General features: G+C 53.8%; 1 protein-coding gene across 2 annotated transcripts in view; it reads left to right on the top strand.

The window, feature by feature from the left end:
- The window catches only part of KCNK5 (potassium channel, two pore domain subfamily K, member 5), a 36,385-nt gene extending 15,012 nt beyond the window's left edge, over positions 1–21,373 (top strand). For both annotated transcript variants that reach the window (XM_004673445.2, XM_012724084.1), the window contains exons 2-5: positions 14,762–14,873; positions 16,208–16,374; positions 16,594–16,762; positions 18,736–21,373. In XM_004673445.2, the coding sequence (XP_004673502.1) occupies positions 14,762–14,873; positions 16,208–16,374; positions 16,594–16,762; positions 18,736–19,601 (1,314 nt within the window). In that variant the 3' untranslated portion in view covers positions 19,602–21,373. The remainder of the gene's footprint in view (positions 1–14,761; positions 14,874–16,207; positions 16,375–16,593; positions 16,763–18,735) is intronic.
- Positions 21,374–21,721: the final 348 nt, after the last annotated feature.

Below are 21,721 nucleotides of genomic sequence, written 5' to 3'. Positions count from 1 at the left end.
GCATGGCAACTCCCTGGGCGGCAGAGCTGGTGATCATTTTTGAAGGGAGGGGCCTGCAAGTCTGAAGAAACCAGGTGGCTTTCAGTCTCCAGACCGAGAAGTTTGAGATCAGACACCCCAGCTGAGACTCACCCAGGAGATTGGTTCCCCAGCAGGCCTGAACAGAATCAGGGATGCCCAGCAACTGTCCAGTGTCTTGGCACCAGCCTCCCCTGCTGGGAGGCCCAATGACAAGTATGGTCTTGGCTTCTTTGTGTACCTGGCTGTGCCGAGTCCCACGGGGGCCAAGATTTTTGATTAAGCAAAACACGAAAGTCTAGGTGAGATTCAGGAACGCGAGCGACCGTGTATATAGCCCTGAGCAGGAGTGTGCTGGGACCCCAAACCAGGCTCCCTGGAGGCAGACCCTGCCTGGGAAGGATCTGGCCAGGAGATGTTGTGTTTGATTCTATTGTTGTAGTATTTACCACTCACTTGTCTCTAATTCATGTGAGCATATTACTTGTCATGGTGGCAGCTTCATTTTAAATGAACAAAATTAAAATGTAGAGCCTCGGTCTCACTGGCCGCATTTCAAGAGCCTGGTAGCCACATGAGCCTACTTGCCCCAGAACATTCTGTACGCAAAGACGGTTCTCTGGGGCAGAGCTGGAGCATGTTAGCAGGCAGCTGAGGTTCCCTCTTTTCTCTCAGCGTGCAGAACAATGCCAGCTACTGCTCTTGGGGGGAGCGGCCGGGCTGGCCCAGTAGCCTTGGAGTGTCAGATGGCGTGGGCTACCCCTGCCTTTATGTGCAGAGGTGAGCGCAGTTACCCGCCCGGATCACACAGTGTGCAGGCACTTTGCCCTCTCAGAGTACTTGGTGAGGGTGACCCCTGGCACCCCAGACCATCTTTGCCAAGTCATTTTTGATGGCTCTCCAGCTTGAGCTCAGGGTCTCCAAATTCCTTCTAACCACCCAATTCTTGTGGTTTGGGGTCATGGGCGGAGTGAGTCACCCTTTTCTGATGAGGACTATGAGTGTCTTCCCACCACAAATATAGGAAGAATGGAAAATGGGTGTGGCTGGTGCAGTTGGAGGGTTTCTTCCAAGGTACCTTTACACCGCAGGAGTGAGGGTGCTTGGGGTTAGGGAAGATGGAAAAGAAGGAAAGAAGGGGGGTAGAGATCACCCTGGGCTAGGTCTTGCAGCCTCAGTTTCCCACTTATGTTTATTTTTTCAAAGATTTATTTGCTTATGCATACAAGAGCTAGGATGTAGTCCAGAAGTGTGGGAGGAGAGAGGATTCACTGGAGACAGAGCAGTGAACAGAACAGGCAGACTGACTGAAACACACTGCTGAGAGGAGCAGGGGGTGGATCAGGAGAGGTCTGCCGCGCCATGTGGGTCAACTCCCTGGCGGGGGATCGAACTCGTGGTGCTGTGGTGGCTGTGGACAGCTTCATGGCGCTGTGCTTTAACCCGTGTGCCATCAAGGAGGACCCCTTACTTATGTCTAGGCTGCTCGTCCTGCTTTAGGCTGCTCTTGTTTGAACTTGAGGGGTCTGGCTCCAGTCTCAGGATGATCCTGATCTTGCCACTGGTTTCTCTTGCTGTTACCACTGCCTGTAACGTAGCGCCTGTCTGCCTGCTTGTCAGGATCCCGATGTCCGTCTGGGCAGGTCCTGTGCTTTGTACTCCCCGTGTTTTGCCCACAGCACCAGGGCACGTAGACTGTGCTCAGCAAATACTTAGTCAATCAATCACCCCTTTAGACTTGGCTGTGACTCTGGTCTACCTTTTGGGTTACATTATATCAGGCGGGTTGTTCTGTGCAGGGTTGGGGCTGAGGCCTGGGCCCCTGAGGCATTTGTGGTAGGCAGGCCCAGACACTCTGTCCCTGGTGGGAGTGATCATCTTGTTCTCTTGTCCCTCCACTCTTGCTTGAGAAGGGACCCCAGGGGAGACACCTGGAAGCCCTCTGCTAGGTCACTGTTTAGCCCTCTGTGTGGCCAGGACACACAGCCCTGCTTCAGGAGCATAACAGGTAAATGGACCCCCCCCTCTGAGAAGTGGCCACCCTTCCTGCTGCTCTGTGTCCTGAGAAGCTGATTTCTGTATGGAGCAGGATGTCTCTCCCGCTTGGCTGCCCAGGAAAGTCCATGGAAGGTGGAGGTGAATGTGTCGGGGGGAGCCTATCCCCCAAAACACCAGGCGTATAGAAACTAGAAGTTCCTAAGTCAGGAGCACCTGCTTCTCATGGTCAAGTCCATTGAGCCTTTGTGCCCATAACCCTACCCTGAGAACTGCTGGGAAGACAGCATTGTTCCTTTGCGCAGTGAGGAAACTGAGGTGCTGGTGGGCAGGGATAGCCGTTGCTGTGGAGGCCAGGGTGCAGGCGGTCCGACTCTCTAGGGGGTTTGAGAGGCACCTGATGGTTGTCTGGGGTTAAGGGCTTCCAAGCCTTGCTTAGAAAATGTCGGGCTTCAATCCCAGCCCTGAGGAAGGAGCGGGGATGGTGGGTGTGTAGGCTGGCCCTGTCCTTCCTGCCTGCTGCGCCCTGCCCTCCTGCATTTGGTAATGGGGCTGTCTCAGTCAGGTTCAACCCTCCACTAGGAGAGTTTCCATTTCCGGTCCCTGGTCGTGGGGCCCAGTTGGGGCATAGGAGGTGTATTCCATCCCCATGCCACCCCTCACCTCAGCCCAGCCTCTGTGCTGGGAGGGCCTGGCAGTACTTTTCCACACCTGTGGCACAAACCTGCTCTGCTACCTCACCCTGGTCACATCCACGCTTCAGTTGGCTGGGCATGGGGGTGGGTGCGGGAAAAGCCTGCAGAGTGGAAAAGGCCAGGGCTGCTGGGCCTTGTTGCTGCTCTGCCCATACACCCTTCTCCTTGATGACGTACCCAGGTAGCCAAGGCAGGGGTGGCAAGTGGCGGGGCGGGGGGCCCTGGTTGCATAGCTCATGCCCCCTCTCTGTTGCTGCACTCTTTGGGGATCCCCCACTGTGGTGTGAGCTCTGTCTGGCAGACTAGGGGGTCGTGTCTGTGTGCACAGCTCCCCTACCATCTGGCCCAGTTGGGGGCCTCCTGCTCTTGACTCTTGCTCATCGTGACTATAGTCTTCTGGTGGGATTTGAAGCTTGGATTTTGGGGGCTGTTGAGAAGACTCCCCTGCCCTACAAAGAGTACCAGCATCCCCAAATGCCTGTGCTGCTTGGTTAGTAGTTTTTATAGAATTTATTCTAACGAGCGCGCAGGCCAGCTGCTGTCTGTGTCCAGCTGGAGTCTGAACCATAGGAAATGGACTTCAGCCACAGGGATTTAGGTTCAAGTCGGACCAGAGGGACAGATTTTGTGGCAGGTGGGTGGGCTTCGGGGGGCTGGCACAGCGGGTGTGTGGGGGTAGAAGCATCCTCAGAGGCAACAGCGTCAGGTCTGAGTGGGAAGGGCTAGTTTGTAGTGAGCAAGCAGGGAGGTTAGTTCCCAGAAGTGGAAGAACTCTGCTCCTGCCCCTAGTCCAAGGTGAATACCACCACCTGGCACCCTTCTGGGGTTTTTTCCTTTTTAATTAATATATCGGTTTACAGTTTAACCCTCTGGTCACCTGAAACTAATTAATAATAGAGTTAATAGCCCCTTATCGACAGAACAGCAAGGATGCGCTGTTACTTATTACCCTGAGCCAAGCCCAGCCCAGCACCACCACAGGCCTGGGTGAGGGAAGAGGAGGGAGGGGCAGCTGGAGAGGCTGCTTTCTTCTGGACTCAGGCGAGGGTGTATTTGCCTGTGGTCTGGGGAACTTTGAGGGACAAGCGGTGGGTCGGTCGCCACAACCTTCGCAAGGATATGGGGGTCACCTGGAGGGGTGAATGTGGCGGGTGACAGGGCAGCTTCCATCTCGCTGAGAAGGGGGTCCGGGCCGAGAAAGAGGAGTCTTGTCCTCAGGGCTGGCAGCCTCCAGAGCTCAGGAGAGCCTTGTGGGGAGCAGAGGGTGCTTCCTTGCCATTGCTGGGGGAGAAGGGAAACGGCGCATTCCTGGGAAAATCAACCAAGACATCCCCCTGGGCCCCACCTCTCCCCACCTGTCTGCCTCCTCCTTCCTTTGGACTCCCGATGGTTCCAAAGTCTGCATTGCTGCTGACTCACCAGGGCTAGGACCTCTGGAAGCTTTGTCCTTTCAGTGAGGTGGGGTGAGGTAGAGAGATGGCACTGAGGCATGGAAGCAGCCATCCAGCCCTACTGATGGGCTTCCCATCAGAGCCCTGGAAGCCAAACCTGAGTTAAATAGAGCCCCAGATCCCACCTTGCTGCTCTGGAAGCAGTCACTTTGGCATGGGTCTGGGGGTCCCACCCATTCATCTGGTAATAGTGCCGTTCTGGTCCAGGGTTGAGAGAGAGTGAAATCTCAGCTTATTTAGGAGAGTAGAGAATAGGCTACGGGCACCTAATAGGATGTCGCGTGACACTCTGTGCTGCTCCAAGCCCTGATTTGGTGGTGGTAGTGGGAAGGACAGCAGCGTGGTCACTACCAGCTCTGCTCCCTTCCCCACAGCTCCCTCGGATGGCAACAGCCTCCCCTTCACACTAATAATGCCCAGTGCCAGTCTTTAGGAGCACACTCTTCGTGCCCCGCACTGTTGCCCTATTATACGGCTTCATGTAAACTGCACCCCAAACTGATGAAGTCTTGGTACCCCCACTTTTCAGATATGGGGATGTGGAACTCAGACTGGTTGAGAGGACAGGCCCAGGTGCCCCTCTAGGTAGAGGGTGGGGTCAGGACTTGAACCCAGCTGTGTGTGCCCCAGGCCCTGGGCCTTTCTTCTGCCTCAGTGCTGCTGCTGGAGGGTCCCCAAGTGGACACTGGTGATTTTGAATTGTGTGGGTCATCCAGAACCACATGTAGACCTGGCTCAGGGGGGTGGGGAGCGAGCTGGCGCGGGGTGGCTGGGCTGGTGGTAAACCAGATCTCCTTAGGTCACAGCCTAAGGGGAGATGGCAAGTCAGCATTTCCTATGACCTCCTTTGTGGCCTGCTTGAGGGCTGTTTTTAGAAACTGCAAGTGGCTGGTGACTTCCATGTTGCTTCCGCAATACTGCAAGGTCTGGGTAAATCTGGGGCGTCTCCAGGAATGGTGGCTGGGGAGATTAGACATAGCGTTCATCCCCAATCACAGCAACTGGATGTGAACACACCCCTTTTATAGATCATCACCAGCCCCCGACCCCCCCCACCCCCGCTGACCTGCCCTGCCGTCACCTTCCTGGTTCCACTGGTGCTTCTCAGTTCAGTCCCAGGATGGAGGATGGGTGGTCTGGTTGCTTAGAACAAGCCTCCCTGAGGGCCCTCCCTGATGCAAGGAACGGGTTAGGACGCAGCAGTGCAAGCCACTTCAGTGTGAGTCTGATCCCCAGCCCCGGGGGTGATTCAAATGGCACAACAGACCTCTCCTGACCCACCCCGCTGCTCCCCTCAGCAGTGTACTTCCATTACCTGCCTGTTCTGCTCCCCACTATCTCTGGTAAATCCTTGCACCACCCCTGCACCACTGGCCTGTACCCAATTTTGAGTGTACAGATGGATGAAACTTAAAAAACAAGCCTCCCTTAGTATCACGAGGTTCTGACCAGTGCTTAGCCCTCGCTTGCTGTGATGGCCACCACATCTAGCTCTCTCTGGTTCCCCTGGCTGCAAAAAACGGGAATTATTCATTCTGACCCTTCCCTAAGCATCTGAATTGGTGAGATTTGGGGGCAGGGATTCTAGGTCTGAGGGCCACCCAGTGGTGGTGGTGTTTTGGAGGCGCTAGGGAGAGGCTAACTCAAGGATTTCCTTAGAGGAGTTGATTGAGGCCCTCAGGTTTCCCAGCAAGCCTGTGTCCTTGCCTGGAAGGGATAAGCCAGAAGCTGATGCTAATAGGAGCCTCTCACTAGAGCCCTGCACCCTGCTGGGGGTGTGTAGGGGGCAGGGTGGGGGGGTCAGGCTGAGAGGTTTGCTGTTTTCCCTCCTGGCTGAAAAGTTTCCTGCTCTCAAGTTATTGACCATGAGTTGGATATGACGTTCAGCCTCAGTCAGAGCAGAGAAATGTCAGACACTCCCTGGACTGGCTCTTAGATCAGGCTGTGAATCCAGGCCTCAGGCACCAGCATCCCAGAGAGGGGAAAGTTAACCTGCCCAGCCACCAGGGGCAGGGCAATGGGTGTGATTGGTGTCTCTGGTCATTCATGCCTCACCGGACAGTCCACCTGCCCTGAGACCTGCAGGTGCCGAGGCAGGGGCTGGACTTTGGGAACACTGCCCTGAAGGCCCTTCAGGCCATGTGGGCAATGGGGGACTCTTTCCTTGTCCCTGGGGCCAAATGTCCCGCCAGTGGTGCTTTGGGACCGGACCCTTGAGGCCCCTATAGCACACGCATGGGGATTTCCAGTCTAACCTGTCTGCTCAGCCCTCCCAATGCCTGAGAATGCTTGCTGACATCCCATCCTGAGCTCAGACCCCACCAGCCCTTCCCTGTTTGCTTTAGCCAAACCTGCAGCTCCTGGGGGTCAGCCAGTCCCTGCAAAGTTCTGCTCTGGGCTTGGCTCTCACGGGAGAGGAGCCCAGCTGCTAGGGGTTACCGACCCAGCCTGAGAACAATGGAGGCAGGGTCACCTGCCTTGTTTTCATTATCCCTCCTGAGTGTGGACTGGGCTCCCAGGCCTGAGAAAATCGGAAGCTCAGAGGTTTCTGCTGAAACCGAACTTGCCTCTGGAGTGGGCTTGCCCTGTGAGCGTGAGACCCAGCAGTGCCTCTGGGCTTTGTAAAGACTGCTGGGAGATGACACAAGAGGGCAGAGGGGAAGCTGGACAAGGCACAGGCACCACAACATGGTGTGCTGGGTCTTAACCCCTAACAAGGAGGGGGGGAGGGTTTGGGTGTAGGACAGCAGTTTTGAAAAATATTAGAACCAGGCTCGGGTTTCTTTGAAACCCAATTGAGAAGCAGTAGTATAGTAGCCCCTAAAGTATGCGTGGAGGGTGGGGGTGAAGTACTACTTTCCACTTGGTGTAATGCAGTCTGGGTTCCTAGAGTTGGGGTTTGACCTAGGCGTGACTTTTTTGACGTACCCCACCCAGACAAGGGAGGTTGGCGTGTGTGCTCTACAGGTTGCACTGCGGGGAGCAGATTGGGTCAGTGGGGGGCACTAAAGAGTAGCAAGGCTCCTCTGACATCCCACAGGGGGTTCTGGAGGACACGAGGAGGGAAGGACGTGTGAGCGAGGAATGGGGTTCGCTCCTGAGGTGACCAGGAAATTGAGCCCTGAGGATGAGAAAGCATTTTCTTGAATGCGCTATGGAGGTGCTGAGCTGTACCCAGAAGCCCTGTTCTGAGCAGAGGTGAATGGCTAGTAGAAAGGTGAGGGGGGCCCAGTAGTCATTTTTTCAGTGAAGGAAATGGGCAGAGCTGAGGCTTCTTGGGAAATCTCAGCAAGCAACTGAGCTGAACCTGGGTCACAGGCCCTACGTTGACATTCCAGAACCCCACATTTCCAACAGTGTCTCCTCTCTCTCATCTTAAAACAAATATTCTGTGTCTGTGTAGGTATCGGGGCAGTCTGATGATGCAGGTAAACATAAAAGACATTAACCAAGTCCACTTTGTTCAGGCTTGGACTTAGCTAGGGCTCCTGGCCACAGATACCTGCTTTGTTCCCCCAGGAGAGACAGGGCCCGGGCAAGCTAGGCCTGCAGCTGGCAGGTATTGGGGTGGCACCATTGGGCCCTTGCCAATACCTGCTCATAATGTACCTGTTCTCCAAACCACACCCTGGTCACCTGGGCTGAGATGAGGGGGTGGTGAGAATACCAAAAATTCCTTCTCTCTGCCCTCGCATCCTCCCTCTCTGGACAGGAGGCTGGAAAGCCTGAGCTCAGTGCCCACACCTGTCACCCTCCCCTAACGGAGCTTCATAGGCTGGTGCCTGGGACAGTTGCACATGAGGCCGGGCGTTGTGTTTAAGTAAACTCCCAGGTGAGCCCAGGGGACAACCCGGACTGAGCCGCAGTCTCCAAGGCTGTGTCATGGCTCAGGCCCCTGACACAGGCAGTCCCCACACTCCCCAGTTAAGGAAAGGTTAAGTGGAAATGGTGTTTGAGATGGAACACGAGATGGAGCGAAGATAATTGAAGGCTTGGCTAATAGTCTTCATTCTCTAATTGGCTTTGGGAATGAGAGTTACAGGTGCTAACTCCTTTCCAAGATACCTTTGATCTGCCAACAGCCCCCAAAAGGATGTTCAGATGGAGCATTAGCAGAGCAGCTGGCAACTCAGCAATACTCACCAGGCCCTCTCCCACTCCTCCTCCTCAAATTGCTGCCCAGAGGTGTGGGGGGTGGGGGTGAGGGGAGTCCCCAATTCATAGGATCCCCCTTAGCCCTTTATCTGTTCATAAGTTCATGGTGTTAAAGACTTTGAAAACCATTGTTCTAAACAAGGCCTGACTGCAAAGTGTTGTGATAGGTTTACTAAAATCTCCAGTCTGTCCTGTTTAGGATCTCGCACTCCTCCCCCCCCCCCACTTCAAATACCCAAGGCCTCCTGCCCTGGGGGGTTCTTAGTGACCAGTTGGACATACAGATAGATATGGACACACGGAGTGCCACGTGGAGACTCAGGGAGAGGGGAAGGCTGAAGGCAGAGTGAAGTTGGGGCAGCTGGGTGGACAGTTGACATTGCCTCTGCAGCCTGCCTGCCTTTCCTGGAATGTTCGAGAAACTGGCCAGGGTAGCAGGAGCCTCGGTGACAAGGGTCTGGAGAGGTGGCTTTCTGACAGATTAGTCTATTAGTCTTGGGGATGTCTCTGTTCCCACTGCCCTTTGCTGCCTTGAAACCCCCACCACCACACACACACCCCCAGCCCACATCCCCTGACTCTAGCATCTGGAACTCTATTTCTCACTGCTTCTGTTGGAATGTTGGGTCCCCTTTGATTTGGAGAAGTCACCCTAGGAAGCAGATTGTTCAGACTGGGAAGGGACGATTTTCTCTGTTGGAACAGGGAGTGGAGGGAAGAGGAAGTTAGGGACTATTTCTTCTGACCCAGGCCTGTTCTCAGGTACAGGAAAGCAAACCCCCGACTCCAGGGCCAAGCAGACTCTCCCCGAGTCTCAAGTCACTAAGAGTCTGGTTTCCTGACACACATACAAGTCCTAACTGGTTGCGGATTCATTGATTCAGTGCACACCACTGACGTTCAAGGCAACCCTCATATTTTAGATTAGGTATGGTGTTTGCACATGGGGAAGCTGAGGCTGATGGGCTGTTTCTGATCCAGAGACTTGGTGCTAGCAATTGAAAGGGCGCCCTCTACCCCCAATTCCTACTTGGTCATTTCCTCACTCCTGGAGAGAACAGGGTCAGTGTGTGAGGGATCCACCTAGATTTACTACTAGCCTAAAGTACAAACAGGGTGGGCATAGAAGGATTCAGGGAGGAAAGTGCTGGGCTCACAGCAAATGTTTCTACCCATGGTGACTTAAATTAAATTTTCTCCCCTGCTTTCAGCTCATCCATGCCTCCTGGGAGTTTCCAGAGAGGATAGACCTCTCCTTCCTGTCCCTGTCACAAAGGGAATCCCCCAGCCCAGGTGCCATCCACGATATACCCTCTTGGAAGCAGGGTTCTGTCTTCCTCCCTCACCTCACCCCTTCCCCAGCATCGTGTACCAGCAGGCTGTGGGCAGGTGGGCTTTGTGCAGCAAGAAGGAGCTCAGGACTGTGTGTGATGTCTCTGGTGCCTTCGCTGCCACCCCCGCACAGACCATCAGCCCACCTCAGTTTCCCTCATTCCTCCCCATGTGGGGAGAGGCCGCTCACCCTTGCTGAAGGTGGACTTCATGGCTGTGTCCTCTCCAGACAAGATTCAACCTCTCTTCAGGTTGAATGTCCAGGAAGGCAGGCCTGGGCAGCTGCGGTGCATGGGACACCCAGAAGTTGAGGGTGAGGAGCTGTCTGGGACTCCCCCCGCCAGCCCCCCTCACCCCCAGATTTTGTGAACAGTGCTACCCAGGAAGGTTGGTTCAGGGCAGCTGATTGCCTGAAGCCAAGGCAAGGGCATGAAACTTCTAGCGGCAGAACTGGGTAGCAGCGCTGACCTGGGGGTTGGAGTGGATGGACTGGTTTAGGGGACTGTTTTTTCAGCTGGTATGAAGGGGTGGAAGTATGCATGGCCTCCTTCCTGTGGCCTTTGTGGGGAAGGGGGTGGGATAATAGCGATTAGGACCTAGACAGGCCAGGCTTCTCCTGGCTTCATTGCTCCAAGCATTCTGACCCTCTGCGACTTAGCATAACCTCGCTACGCCTTAAATCCTCTTTTGCAAAATGGAAAAAATTATGGTATCTTCCCAGCAGGGTTCTGTCCTCATTAAGTGAGTGAAAAGCATGCGGAGTGCTGAGCACAACACTTGGTGCTCGGCAAACTCCATAAATCACGGCAGCTTTAGTACGAGGTGACAGAGGTGAGCGCTGTGTTCTGTCCTCAAAGCAGCTCTGCCTAGGCTGCGTGAAGAATCCCGCCAGCGCTCTCCATGGCGATGTAGAAAATGAAAATATTGTCTTGTGTGACTTTGGGAGCCAAGTTAAAGAATCCTGCGAGTGAACAGGGGCCACCTCCTCCAGCGAAGCTGTTTCCCTAACCCCGAGGACAGTCGGGTGTTAGCCTGGCTCCCCTACACCCCCGGCAGGGGTCACCTCAGTCCTGGGTCAGCACCTCTGCTCTGGGAGTTTTCTGCCTTGGCCCTCATGACCCTGGCCATGACCAGTGAGGTCTCCTCACCAGAGCTACAGCTACCCATGGTGGGAACAGGGAGCAAGTACCCCAAGTTCACATCTGAACCTCTGTTCCCCAAGCCTAGCTTGTCCAGCGGTGCTTGGAAAATTCACAGGAAGAGCCTAATAGCTAGTATGTACATCCCAGCGAGCGGTGTCTGACACATGGCAACACTCCAATCCTAGAGCTCTCCCCCCACCCAGCATTCGGTTGGAGCCAAGCTGATCCCTAGGCCCATTACTTGGGACCCCTGGTCCAAGAAGAGGCAGTGGGCAGGAGCGCTGGGGGGCACCAGAGGCAATCAGGGGGGCGAAGTAATAGCAGTGGGGACTTACAGGAATATCAAGTGGGGTCCAGGAATAGCGCAGTCTGCCACTCAGCAACCCTCTCAGCCTCCATCTCCTGACTTGGGCCGCGGCCATAACTGTTGCCACTGGGATTGTTGTAAGTTAGTGGTACTTCCAGCCCCACGGGGGAAGGCACATCAGAATGCCCCCTTTACCTGCCGTTTTCTGGGTGACCATGAAGAGAACATGGGGGTTGCAGGGAAGCATGAGGAGCTGAGGCTGCCAGCTGTTGCCGGGAAGGCACGTCTTTGGTGTGGTGACAGGCACACCAAAAGCCCCCTTTAATGCCCTCTTCAGTTACCCTGCTTGGCCAGTTTTTTTTAGCACTTCCTAAAGGATCCCCAAATCACAGATGGCCTTCGGTGAGTCAGTGTTTCTTACGGGAGCAGTGCTGGCAGAATGGGGGAGGCTGTCCTGGGACTTGCAGGGCATCCAGCCTGCCAGGGCCCCTGCCTGTTAATGCCAGCAGCTCCCTCATCACCCACGAGAGCAGTGGGACGACAGGGATTTGTCCTCTGTCTGCTGTGTTCCTGGAACGGTGCATGGCACCGTTCAGGTAGCCTTTCCAAACACTTCCAGAAGGTGCTACCACCCCCCACTTGAGATCTTGCAGTTGCATCTTCAGGGCAGGGATCAGACCTTCGTCCAAATACTTTTCATTAAGGATTATGAAATCAATTGCTGCCAAGGGGTACCCATTCTCGGGTGGCTGCTTCTGCAAGAAAACCACCCCGTCCCTTCTTGGACCTTGACCTTTTGATTAACAAACATATCACGTGAAGTTCAAGACCCAGAATGGAATAGGGTGCTTCCCTCACACGTGGCCTGACCCTCAGAGAACAATGGACTCATCACTTCCCGGCCCTGAATAGATGAGGTGTTGACATGGCCTGAGATTGCATGTACTTTTCTTTGGCAGCCTCACCAGTGTTTATTGGTTCATAGACAGCTGAAACAAGGACTTTCCCTTCCATCCTTCCCCAAATATCAGGCACGGACATTTTAAGACAGTCGTATCTTCTTACTCTGGGTCCACTTTTCCTGAGCCAGCTGATTTTGAGCCCCAACTTGCCACTGCAGCTAGCTCTCTTTCCTCCCCATCCTTGTTCCCAAGTTTGCATCCTTTGCAGATTGGACTGGTCAGCCATTCAGTGATTAAAATATGGAAGAAGCAAGGCCTTTGGCATGATAATGGGGAGACCTCAGACCTGCTTGAAAGTGACCAATATTTTGGGGGATTGTTTAGCTGCCTTTAAGTGGACCCAAATTAATCCCAGCTCCACCCCACATTTCTCTGTCTTGTCCGCATGAGTATCTTTAAGCCCATCTGTGTAGCTGCCTTGTTGAAATCTAGATTTACTGCATTCCACCCAACTTCAAGGTTTTGGAGAGGGAGATGCACTTAGCTGAGCATGACCTGTTCCTGGTGAACCTGTGCTAGCTTCTAGTGTCCCCCACTTCCTCCTGCGTGTGCCAAACATTCTGCGCTCCCCTTTCAGACAACTGGAAGTGTCCAGGTTTGCTTTCTGTGTTCCTTGAATCTGCTCTTTGTCTGCCCGAGGATGGGGACAGCTTGTCCTGACAGCTTGCTTGTCTCTGAGATGCTCCAGAGGTGGTCAGGGGTGACACGCCATGACACCTTTCTCTGGTCAGTGGCACGGTCCCCGCTGAAAGTTTCTCCAGTGCTCTCTTCCTGTCTTCGGCTGCCTTCCTGACCACTGCACTTTCCCCTCACTCAAATCCTTTATCCGAGAGAGCAAAAGCCGAGAGCAGAGAGAGCGGAGTGGGTCTGCTTTGTCTGCCATCTGTTTAACATCAACACAACAGGCCCCGCTGTTTTCCTTGTTCTCCTGTTTCAAACAGATTTTTTAGTAAACCTTCCGGATGGACCTTCACCATGGGCTTTTGTTTAGTGTTTAGCTCTCCTGTTGGTCTGATGATTTCTAAATGTCCTCGTGATTCCACATGACATTGACCTGGCCAGCCTGACCACGGGCCCTCTGAAGGCAGGGCTGAGGGCAGCTGTCTCTGCAGGGCCACCAACTGCTGAGATGCTCTGGAAATGTGCGGTCTGATGGCCTGTCAGATGAGCATGTCATCATGGAAAATTCTTTATAGAGCCTGCAGATCCGTTTCCACGGGCTTGCTGCTGCTCCTGCAAACTGCACATTCCTTCGGCACAACCCACCCTTCCCTTCCCTGCAGATTCCAGGCATGCTGCGGGTGCGTTATCTCCGGGCCTTTCTGTCTCCCTGCTACTTCCACCCGCCATGCCCGCATTCTCATGTGATTTTGGGCTTGGCTTCGTAGGGGCTTTGGTTCCTGGCCTCAAGAGTGGGTGGCCCTTAGGGGTAAGACTGGAACCCCATACTTCATACAGATCCATGAACCATCTTCTGGGGTTAGAGGCAAGGTCTGGTCAGGTGGAAACAGGTTCTGGCAGCTCTGAGTTCCTGGGCAGATAAGGTCTCTCTTTGGCCCCACAATTCCCCCACGACCTCTCCCCTGCTTTGAAGCTCTGTGGGGATTGATGACGTGATTTTGAGTCACCCTGATAATGCACACACCACCTTTTTTTTTTTTTTTTTTTTAAAGATTTATTTTTTATTCATACAGAACTGAGGTACAGGCCAGAGCGTGGAGGGTGAGAGAATTCACCAGAGGCAGAGCGGGGAGCAGAACAGGCAGATCGACGAAGTACACTGCTGAGGGGAGCAGCTGGTGGATCAGGAGAGGTCTGCCACGCCATGTGGTCACCTCCGGGGCAGGCGGGAATTGAACTCATGCGGAAGTGGCTTAAGCTTCTTAGTGCTGTGCTTTAACCCGCTGCACCAACACGGAGGGCACGCACACACCACCTTTTAATGATCTGATGATCTCTCCTGACCTAGACCTTGAAATTATTCAGCTCAGTAGGGAGAAAGGGTTTCAGAGAGAAAGAATGAGAAATCTATACTGCAAGGTGCTAGAGTCTCTGGGCTTGGGAGGAGGCCAGCTGATAGTTGTGCCACTGGTAGACAGATGTAGGGGTCACTCAGAGCTGGCCTCAGCTGGCAGCCTGACAGTGGGGTGTGAAGGATGTATGGGGGGGGTTCCCCCCTGAACAGTGGAGCACTTCTATGGAGGGCTTGATGTCACTTAGTGGTCCTCCGATGTGTCTGCATCACATCTGCCTGTAAGAGGCGGATGAGTCTAGTGTGGTGGCTCTCAGAGTATATGCTCCCTGGGCCTCAGGGTTACCTGGAAACTTGATAGAAATGCAAATTCTCAGACTTTTCCCCGAGATCTACTGAATCAGAAGCTCTTGGAGTGGGGCCTGACAGTCTGTGTTTAAGAAGCTTTCCAGGTGGTTTCTGTTACGTGCTAGTAAGTTTAAACAGCACTGTGACTCAGTAAGAGGATGAACTTTGAAGCCAGATTGCCTGGGTTTGTATTTTTACCAGATATGTGACCATGACATCACTTAACCTCTCTGATTGCAGAATGTTTCATTATCTATAAAATGTAGCTAAGTGCCACCTTGCTATTGTGATGATTAAATGAGAATCTATAAGGAATTCAACAGTGTTCCATCACTTACAAAGCATCTGTAAGTCTGACCTGAATGTCATTGTCTCTCTTTTTAGGTGGTTTCTGATGCTGCAGGGCAGGGTGTGGCCATCACAGGGAACCAGACCTTCAACAACTGGAACTGGCCCAATGCAATGATTTTTGCAGCCACAGTCATCACCACCATTGGTAAGTCTTCTGGGACCTCCCAGAAACCCACTGCCCTGCCTTATCTATACGGAACCTGAGAGGAGTCCAGCTGTGGTCATGTGGTCTTGTTGGGGCAAAATCAAGTTATTTGGACTCTGTTCTTTCTTTCTTTCTTTCTTTCTTCTTATTTTTTAAAAAAGATTTATTTATTTATGCACACAAGAACTGGGGTACAGGCCAGAGGTGCAGGGGTGGGGTGAGAGATTTCACCAGAGACTGAGTAGGGAGCAGAACCGATTGACAGAAATACACTGCTGAGGGGAGCAGCAGGAGGGCCAGGAGAGGTCTGCCATGCCAGGCGGGTCACCCCCCTGGCCAGAGATGGAACTCGTGCTGCAGTGGCTTTGGAGAGCTTCAGAGTGCTGCTCTTTGACCCATTGATTGTGCCATCAGGGAGGACCCCGGAGTCTGTTCTTTTGGCAATTTCCTGGGAATTTAGTAAGACCTTGGTGACTGGCCATGCCGGGGAGACTGTCTTTGGGAATCCAGACATGGGCTCTTTGAACAAAAAGACATCCCAGACATAGCCAGAGTGTACAGGAGGTTGAAAAGGTTGACGGCACAAACCTAGCTTCGGTTGCTCATCAAGCTGTCTGTCTACTCTGATTATCCATGGCTGCACCAACCACTCCAGAAGTCACTGTCAACCTCAGTCAACCTCATTCTGTGGGTTAACTGGGTTCAGCTGGTTGGTTCTTCTTGAGGTTTCTAGTGCATCAGTCCTCTTGGTAGCTACAGCCGGAGTCCCAAGATAATTTCTTCCATCATGTTTGATCCATGATGCTGACTGTTGACTCAACCATGGATGAAACAGATGCTTGGGTATCTTGCAGTGTGGTAGCTGAGTTCCTAGAGGAGACCCCCAAAAGATCAGAGAGAGAAGCAGCAGGCCTGTTATATACCTAGACTACCCACATCATTGCAGAGTGTGGACAAGTTAAAGTTGCTAAAACATCATGAGCAGTGGGTGCTTACATAAGAAGAGAAGGAATTAAGAATGACTCTTAAGGATGAGCTAGAGGAAGACTTGTTTATGGTGGAGACACAGTGTCTTCAGGGAGCTCTTAGTCTGATGGAGGAAAAACCCACTTCCATCACAACTGTATGTAAATGGTCCTGATTATAGTGTGATCAAGGAAATTCTATTTCCTAAGAATTTATATTAGATGAGTTACTGCTTGACTGAGAGAATGGGTCTCCTCAAGCTTGGTGTGGGTCGTGCGTGGGTGTGGGTTTAAGGGGGGGACCACTCGGAATCTGGGTCCATTAACCAGTTGTGGCTCTGTTCTTGATTTCCCTCTCTTACCCTTTAGGTTACGGCAATGTGGCCCCTAAGACCCCGGCTGGGCGCCTCTTCTGCATCTTCTACGGTCTCTTTGGGGTACCTCTCTGCCTAACGTGGATCAGTGCCCTGGGAAAGTTCTTTGGGGGACGAGCCAAGAGGCTAGGCCAATTCCTCACCAGAAGAGGTGTGAGCCTGGTATGTCCACAACCCCAGAAATTGAACAGAGGTGGGGGACCTCGGCATGTGATGGGGAGGATCCAAGAGGTATGAGGACAGGTGGCAGGAGGGCAGTGACCGCCCTCCTGGCTGGTATGCTGCCCAGCTGGCCTGTCCCCTGGCTACCTCCCTAGGTCCCCCTCAGAGTTTCCCCAGTCTCCACCGATGTCTGATTTGATGTCCCCATCACTCTTTCAGCGGAAGGCACAGATCACGTGCACCGCCATCTTCATCTTGTGGGGCGTCCTGGTCCACCTGGTGATCCCACCCTTCGTGTTCATGGTGACTGAGAAGTGGGACTACATCGAGGGCCTCTACTACTCCTTCATCACCATCTCTACCATTGGCTTTGGTGACTTTGTGGCTGGTGAGTCCTGCCCCCTCCTCTGGTCTCTGCAGCCCCATCTTCTCTTTCTCTGCTTTCCCTCCATTCTCACTGCAGTTGGCCTTTGGGGGGCCCAGTAGGATCCATGCCCAGGACACTGCCTCTCTACTGCCCCCTGCCAGTTACAAGAGCAAATGAAAGTCCGAGAAAATTGCGGGAGGTTTTATGTTTCACTTTCTTGGGGTGTGCTCCTTTGCCCCCTTTCCTGTCTTTAGTATTGGTGTCCCCTGCCCCCTCTCCCCTCTGTCCTGAGCTTATATTCGGTGGCAGCCGGGGTGGGGCCTTCCACCTGCAGGGTTTGCACCTGTTGCCAGGAGCCCAGCCATGGCTGCCTGCTTCCTCATTACAAGGCCCGAGGGCACTGCCCTGGAGGCTTGGCTCAGAGGCCCAGAACTGCTCTTTACATGGTCAGCCAAAAGACAAGGGAGGCCTTCTCTCACGCTGCCCTTCCCCCACGTGCTGGACACTCCTTCCACTCATTTCCTTAATCCAGCCTGGCATTAACTTTCTTTGGCCCCTTTGTCCATCCTCAGCCACTCATGTACTTGGGGCTGTGGCCTGCATATCTTGGTTCTTAATCTTCTTGACACCCCATTTGGCTGCCTTGAACCTGGTGTTTGCCGGCTGCCCTCCGTCTCTGCTGCAGGGACCGCTGGTCCTGCCCTTTCCCCAGGGAAGGAGTGAAGTCACTACCAGCCTCATTATTGGTGGATATCCCAAATGCTGGGAGGAGGTAGCTGAGTGGGTTGTGGCAACAGGAGAGGCCTGGACGCTCCACTGACCCTGGCAGCTGTGGGCCTGCTGTGTTAGGAGATAAATTAGAGCAGGGGGCACAGCCTGCCACTGCTGGGAGGCTCTGGCAGGCTGAGGAGAAGCCTTTATACAGTAATGCATGTCATCGTACTTCTGAGCTCCCCTCGACGTTGACCCACTACCTCAGTGTCCTCATCTGTAAAATTGGTTTTGGAAAACAAAAAACTAATAGCCCCTACCTGACAAGGGGGTGGAAAGTCAAATGAAAGCTGAGGCCAGGGTGTCATTGTCTCCTGCCCTGCTTTTGACCATGAGCCTGGAGAAGATTGACAGCACCTCCTGTCAGAAGAAGGGGGGTGGGGGGGGTGACCTCAGCCCCTGCCTACTGAGAACACTGATCTGATGGGGGAGTTATAGTCTTTACCTGGAAAGAGCCCCTCTCTGAAGGCCCCTTCAGTCTCTTTTCTGAGTTGCTCCCAGGTCAGGGAGTGGACTGGATATAGAGAATATAGTTGTCCTGAAGGGTAAAGAAATCTCCGCTAAGAGGGGAGTGGAAGAGCACTCAGCGCTGTGGGGTGGCTGGGGAGGGAGCAGGATTATGGTCTCAAGGAAGGGGGCCTGGAGTAGACAGAGGCGCTGAGACCACCCAAAGAGCTAAACTGAGGGAGCCAGAAAGAAGGTCAGAGGTAGGCAAGCTCCCTGGAGAAAAGAGGCAGCTCAAAATTCTTCTTGGCAGGATCACAGCCCACGAGCATCTCAGGCAGCCACGACCTCATTCACATTAAAAGCAACGAGGATCCCCAGATCCCGTTGTTAAGTATAAGATACACACCAAAAAGTGTGCAAGGGGCCACGGTGTACTGTAAAGAATAGTTGAAAAGCAAACATTGAACTAGTACTTGACCTATGAGTCAGATCGGATTCCAGCTTCCCTCCCTTGAACTTCCTCACCTTAGGAGAATGCTCGCCTAAGCTGACATTTGAGAAAACTGAGGCTCAGAGTCTGGTTGGGCCCTGGGGTAGGGACATGAGTGACTGGACCCAGGTGCTTATGGGTGGGTGGCAGTCCAGGTTCCGGAAGCGGCGTTCCCTCCTGTGACCAGGCGCCATGCCCACTCTCAGACAACACCGCTTTGGCTTTGGGCATTTGCGAGTCCCTGCTGACCTTTCCTGATCCCCTGGGTTTCCTGTCCTGTCCTCAGGTGTGAACCCCAGTGCCAACTACCATGCCCTGTACCGCTACTTTGTGGAGCTTTGGATCTACCTGGGGCTGGCTTGGCTGTCCCTCTTTGTCAACTGGAAGGTGAGCATGTTTGTGGAGGTCCACAAGGCCATCAAGAAGCGGCGGAAGAGGCGTAAGGAGTCTTTCGAGAGCTCCCCCCACTCCAGGAAGGCCCTGCAGATGCCAAGGACCGCGGCTTCCAAGGATGTCAACATCCTAAGCTTTCTGTCCAAAAAAGAGGAGACTTACAATGACCTCATCAAGCAGATTGGGAAGAAGGCGATGAAGACTAGTGGGAGTGGGGAGAGGGTCTCAGGACTGGGGTTGGGACCTCAAGGGGGCGGGCTGACGGCCATTCCCCCCGCCCTGGCCCCGCTGGTGATGTACTCCAAGAGCCGGGTGCCCAGCTTGGAAGAGGTGTCTCAGACACTAAGGAGCAAGGGCCACGTGTCGCGGCCCCTCAGTGAGGAGGCCAGCGCACAGCCCCCCGAGGATGGATCCCCCAGTCCTGAGGTGTGCACTAACCAGCTGGACCGCATCAGCGAGGAGGGCGAGCCTTGGGACACCCAGGACTACCACCCACTCATCTCCCAGGACACCGCCACCACCTTTGTGAATGAGGAGACTGGCTTCTTGGACGAGGAGACCTCCAAGTCCTCACTGGAGGACAACCTGGCCGGGGAGGAGAGGCCCCAGGAGGAGACTGAGACCGAGCCCCCCCGGAACACGGGCGAGTTCCCCTCATCCGACGAGTCCACCTTCACCAGCACTGAATCTGAGCTCTCTCTGCCTTACGAGCAGCTTATGAACGAGTACAATAAGACAGACTGCCCCCAAGGCACATGAGACAGGGCCGGCTCCCTGCCCCACCTCTGATGGCTGCTGTTCCCCTCATCCTGGGGTGCCCTACCATGGCAGGGGACCCCTGGCCCTTGGAGGGGAGGGGTGGTCCTGGACCTGGGAGTGGGGGGCCAGGAGCCTGCCTCACCTTCCATCCCTTCAACTAGATACTACCGGTCAAACACTGCACACCCAGGACAGGGCCTCTGTTCTCGAGTGGAACGGGCAGTGAAGGCGTCTGTCCTGAGTACGGTTGGCATATCTGATGGTTCAGAGATATGGGCTGGCGGGACCCATCCTCCAGGAGCCCTGCATCATCCGGTTGAGAATGTCACACGGTTGCCTAGGCCAGTGGCCTTGGCCGTTTGGTCAGCAGCACTAAGGAGTTCTGGCAGTGAGCTAAGTGTTTTGGGAGAGGAAAGTGTGTGAGGCCTGGTCTTGCATTGGCAGGAGACACCACTGTGGTGTGGGAGGCCTGGCACTCGGCCCCCGGCAGTAGCAGCCTGCCCCATCCCTCTCCCTGCCTATCTATCCAGCCCCTACTGCAGACCTCAGTAAGGGCGAGAGCCCCTGGGGGAAGGGAATGAGGAGGTAACAGGCCGGCGGGTGCTGAAACACTCCTGGTACATAGGATCAGAAGCTGTCCGAGTGTGGACTGGGCTCCTAGATCCTGTTTTTCTGTGACCCAGCCCTGCCTGGAGAAGCAGCCCGGTGTCCCACCTCAGACACCCTCGGCCCCGTGTGGATGGGAGCAGGAAGCAGGAGAAAGGATAGCAGGTCATGGCTGTGGGGGCTCAGACTCCTAGAGCTGGTGGTATCCAGGGAGCTGCAGAAGTGGGCTGGACTCTGGAGGCTTCTGCCCTTGCCCTCCCTGTCCTGCCAGGCGCCTCCTTCCCCGCTGCTTCTGGGACCAAGACCTCGGTGTCTAGCCTTTTCTGGCCTCCCATGGTGCCTTGGCTCACAAGAGGGGAATGGCCAAATAACATCAATGTGTAAAGCAGGCTTCTTCCTCCAGAAGATGCTGTTTGGAGAAAGACTGTGTGTGTGTATGTGTGTGTGGTGTGAGAGAGAGAGAGAATGAGAGAATATATGTGGCACACACACACACACACACACAGCCTGGGAGGGCGAGGAGGAAGGGTTTGTGATGAGGTGGGACAAAAACATAATGTGAAACTGTACAGACTTTTCTGACGAGGGCTGCTTGAGGGGTGCATACCCTAGGGCTGGCCCACTCTGCCCTGTGTGTTTTGTTTTGTTTTATTTTGAAAATAAACTGCTGTTTTATATATCTAGCATCTGTTGGCTTCAGAGCCAGAGGGAGAGAAAGTGAAAGAACGGGGTCCATGGACTGGGCTCTCCAGGAATCACCTCCCCCCCTACCCCCCCAACTCAGCTGGACCTTGCTCAGTGGGGAGGGGCCATGTTGCAGGTGATTAGATGCTGGGTAGGAGGTGAGAGATCACCTTTGACCCCTCGCCCCCTCCCTAGTATGTGGGGGCCAAATGGGCCAGAACCCCACCTACCCCCCATATGTAAAGAGGTGATGGGGGTGCATCTACTTCACTCATCCTATAACCAAAGGGTCTGATGGCCCAGAAGGAGTGACAAGGAGGCGCCTTCTATTTTCCTGTGAACTCTTAATGAGCTCATCTTAGGTCTCGCCCCCTCTGTCAGGGTGTCCGGCTGCCCTGGCGTGGCACGCACTGTATGTATATACTGGCAATGATGTCAAGTGTAATTTATTTTAACATTTTTACAATAAAACAGGAGATGGAGAAGCTAACCTGATGTCTGGTTTGTGGAGGGCAATGCTGGGAGGATTGAAGACAGCGTGAAAGGTCAATAGAATTGGGGTGCCCTGGAAAGGAGAAAATAAAAAAGTGAGGTAGAAGATCAAGCTACTTAAAGTGGTCGAGACAAGCCCTGGTCATAGTAAGTGGGTCTGAGTGAGGATGGGAATGAACAATCCAGGATCAGTCAGGCCAAGTGGGACAAGGACAAACTTTTTGTCCCCAATTTGCCAAGCCACATTTACATCCTTTCCACTCAACAATACACAAATTCATTTGATTTTGCCATGACACTGTGAGGTGTGGGTATCACATCCCTACTTTATAGATGAG

Source organism: Condylura cristata, unplaced genomic scaffold, assembly GCF_000260355.1.
Source record: "Condylura cristata isolate star-nosed mole 26May11 unplaced genomic scaffold, ConCri1.0 scaffold00001, whole genome shotgun sequence".
Classification (NCBI taxonomy): domain Eukaryota; kingdom Metazoa; phylum Chordata; class Mammalia; order Eulipotyphla; family Talpidae; genus Condylura; species Condylura cristata.
Note: the sequence above shows the minus strand (reverse complement) of the source record. Positions and strands in the feature narration are given on the sequence as shown.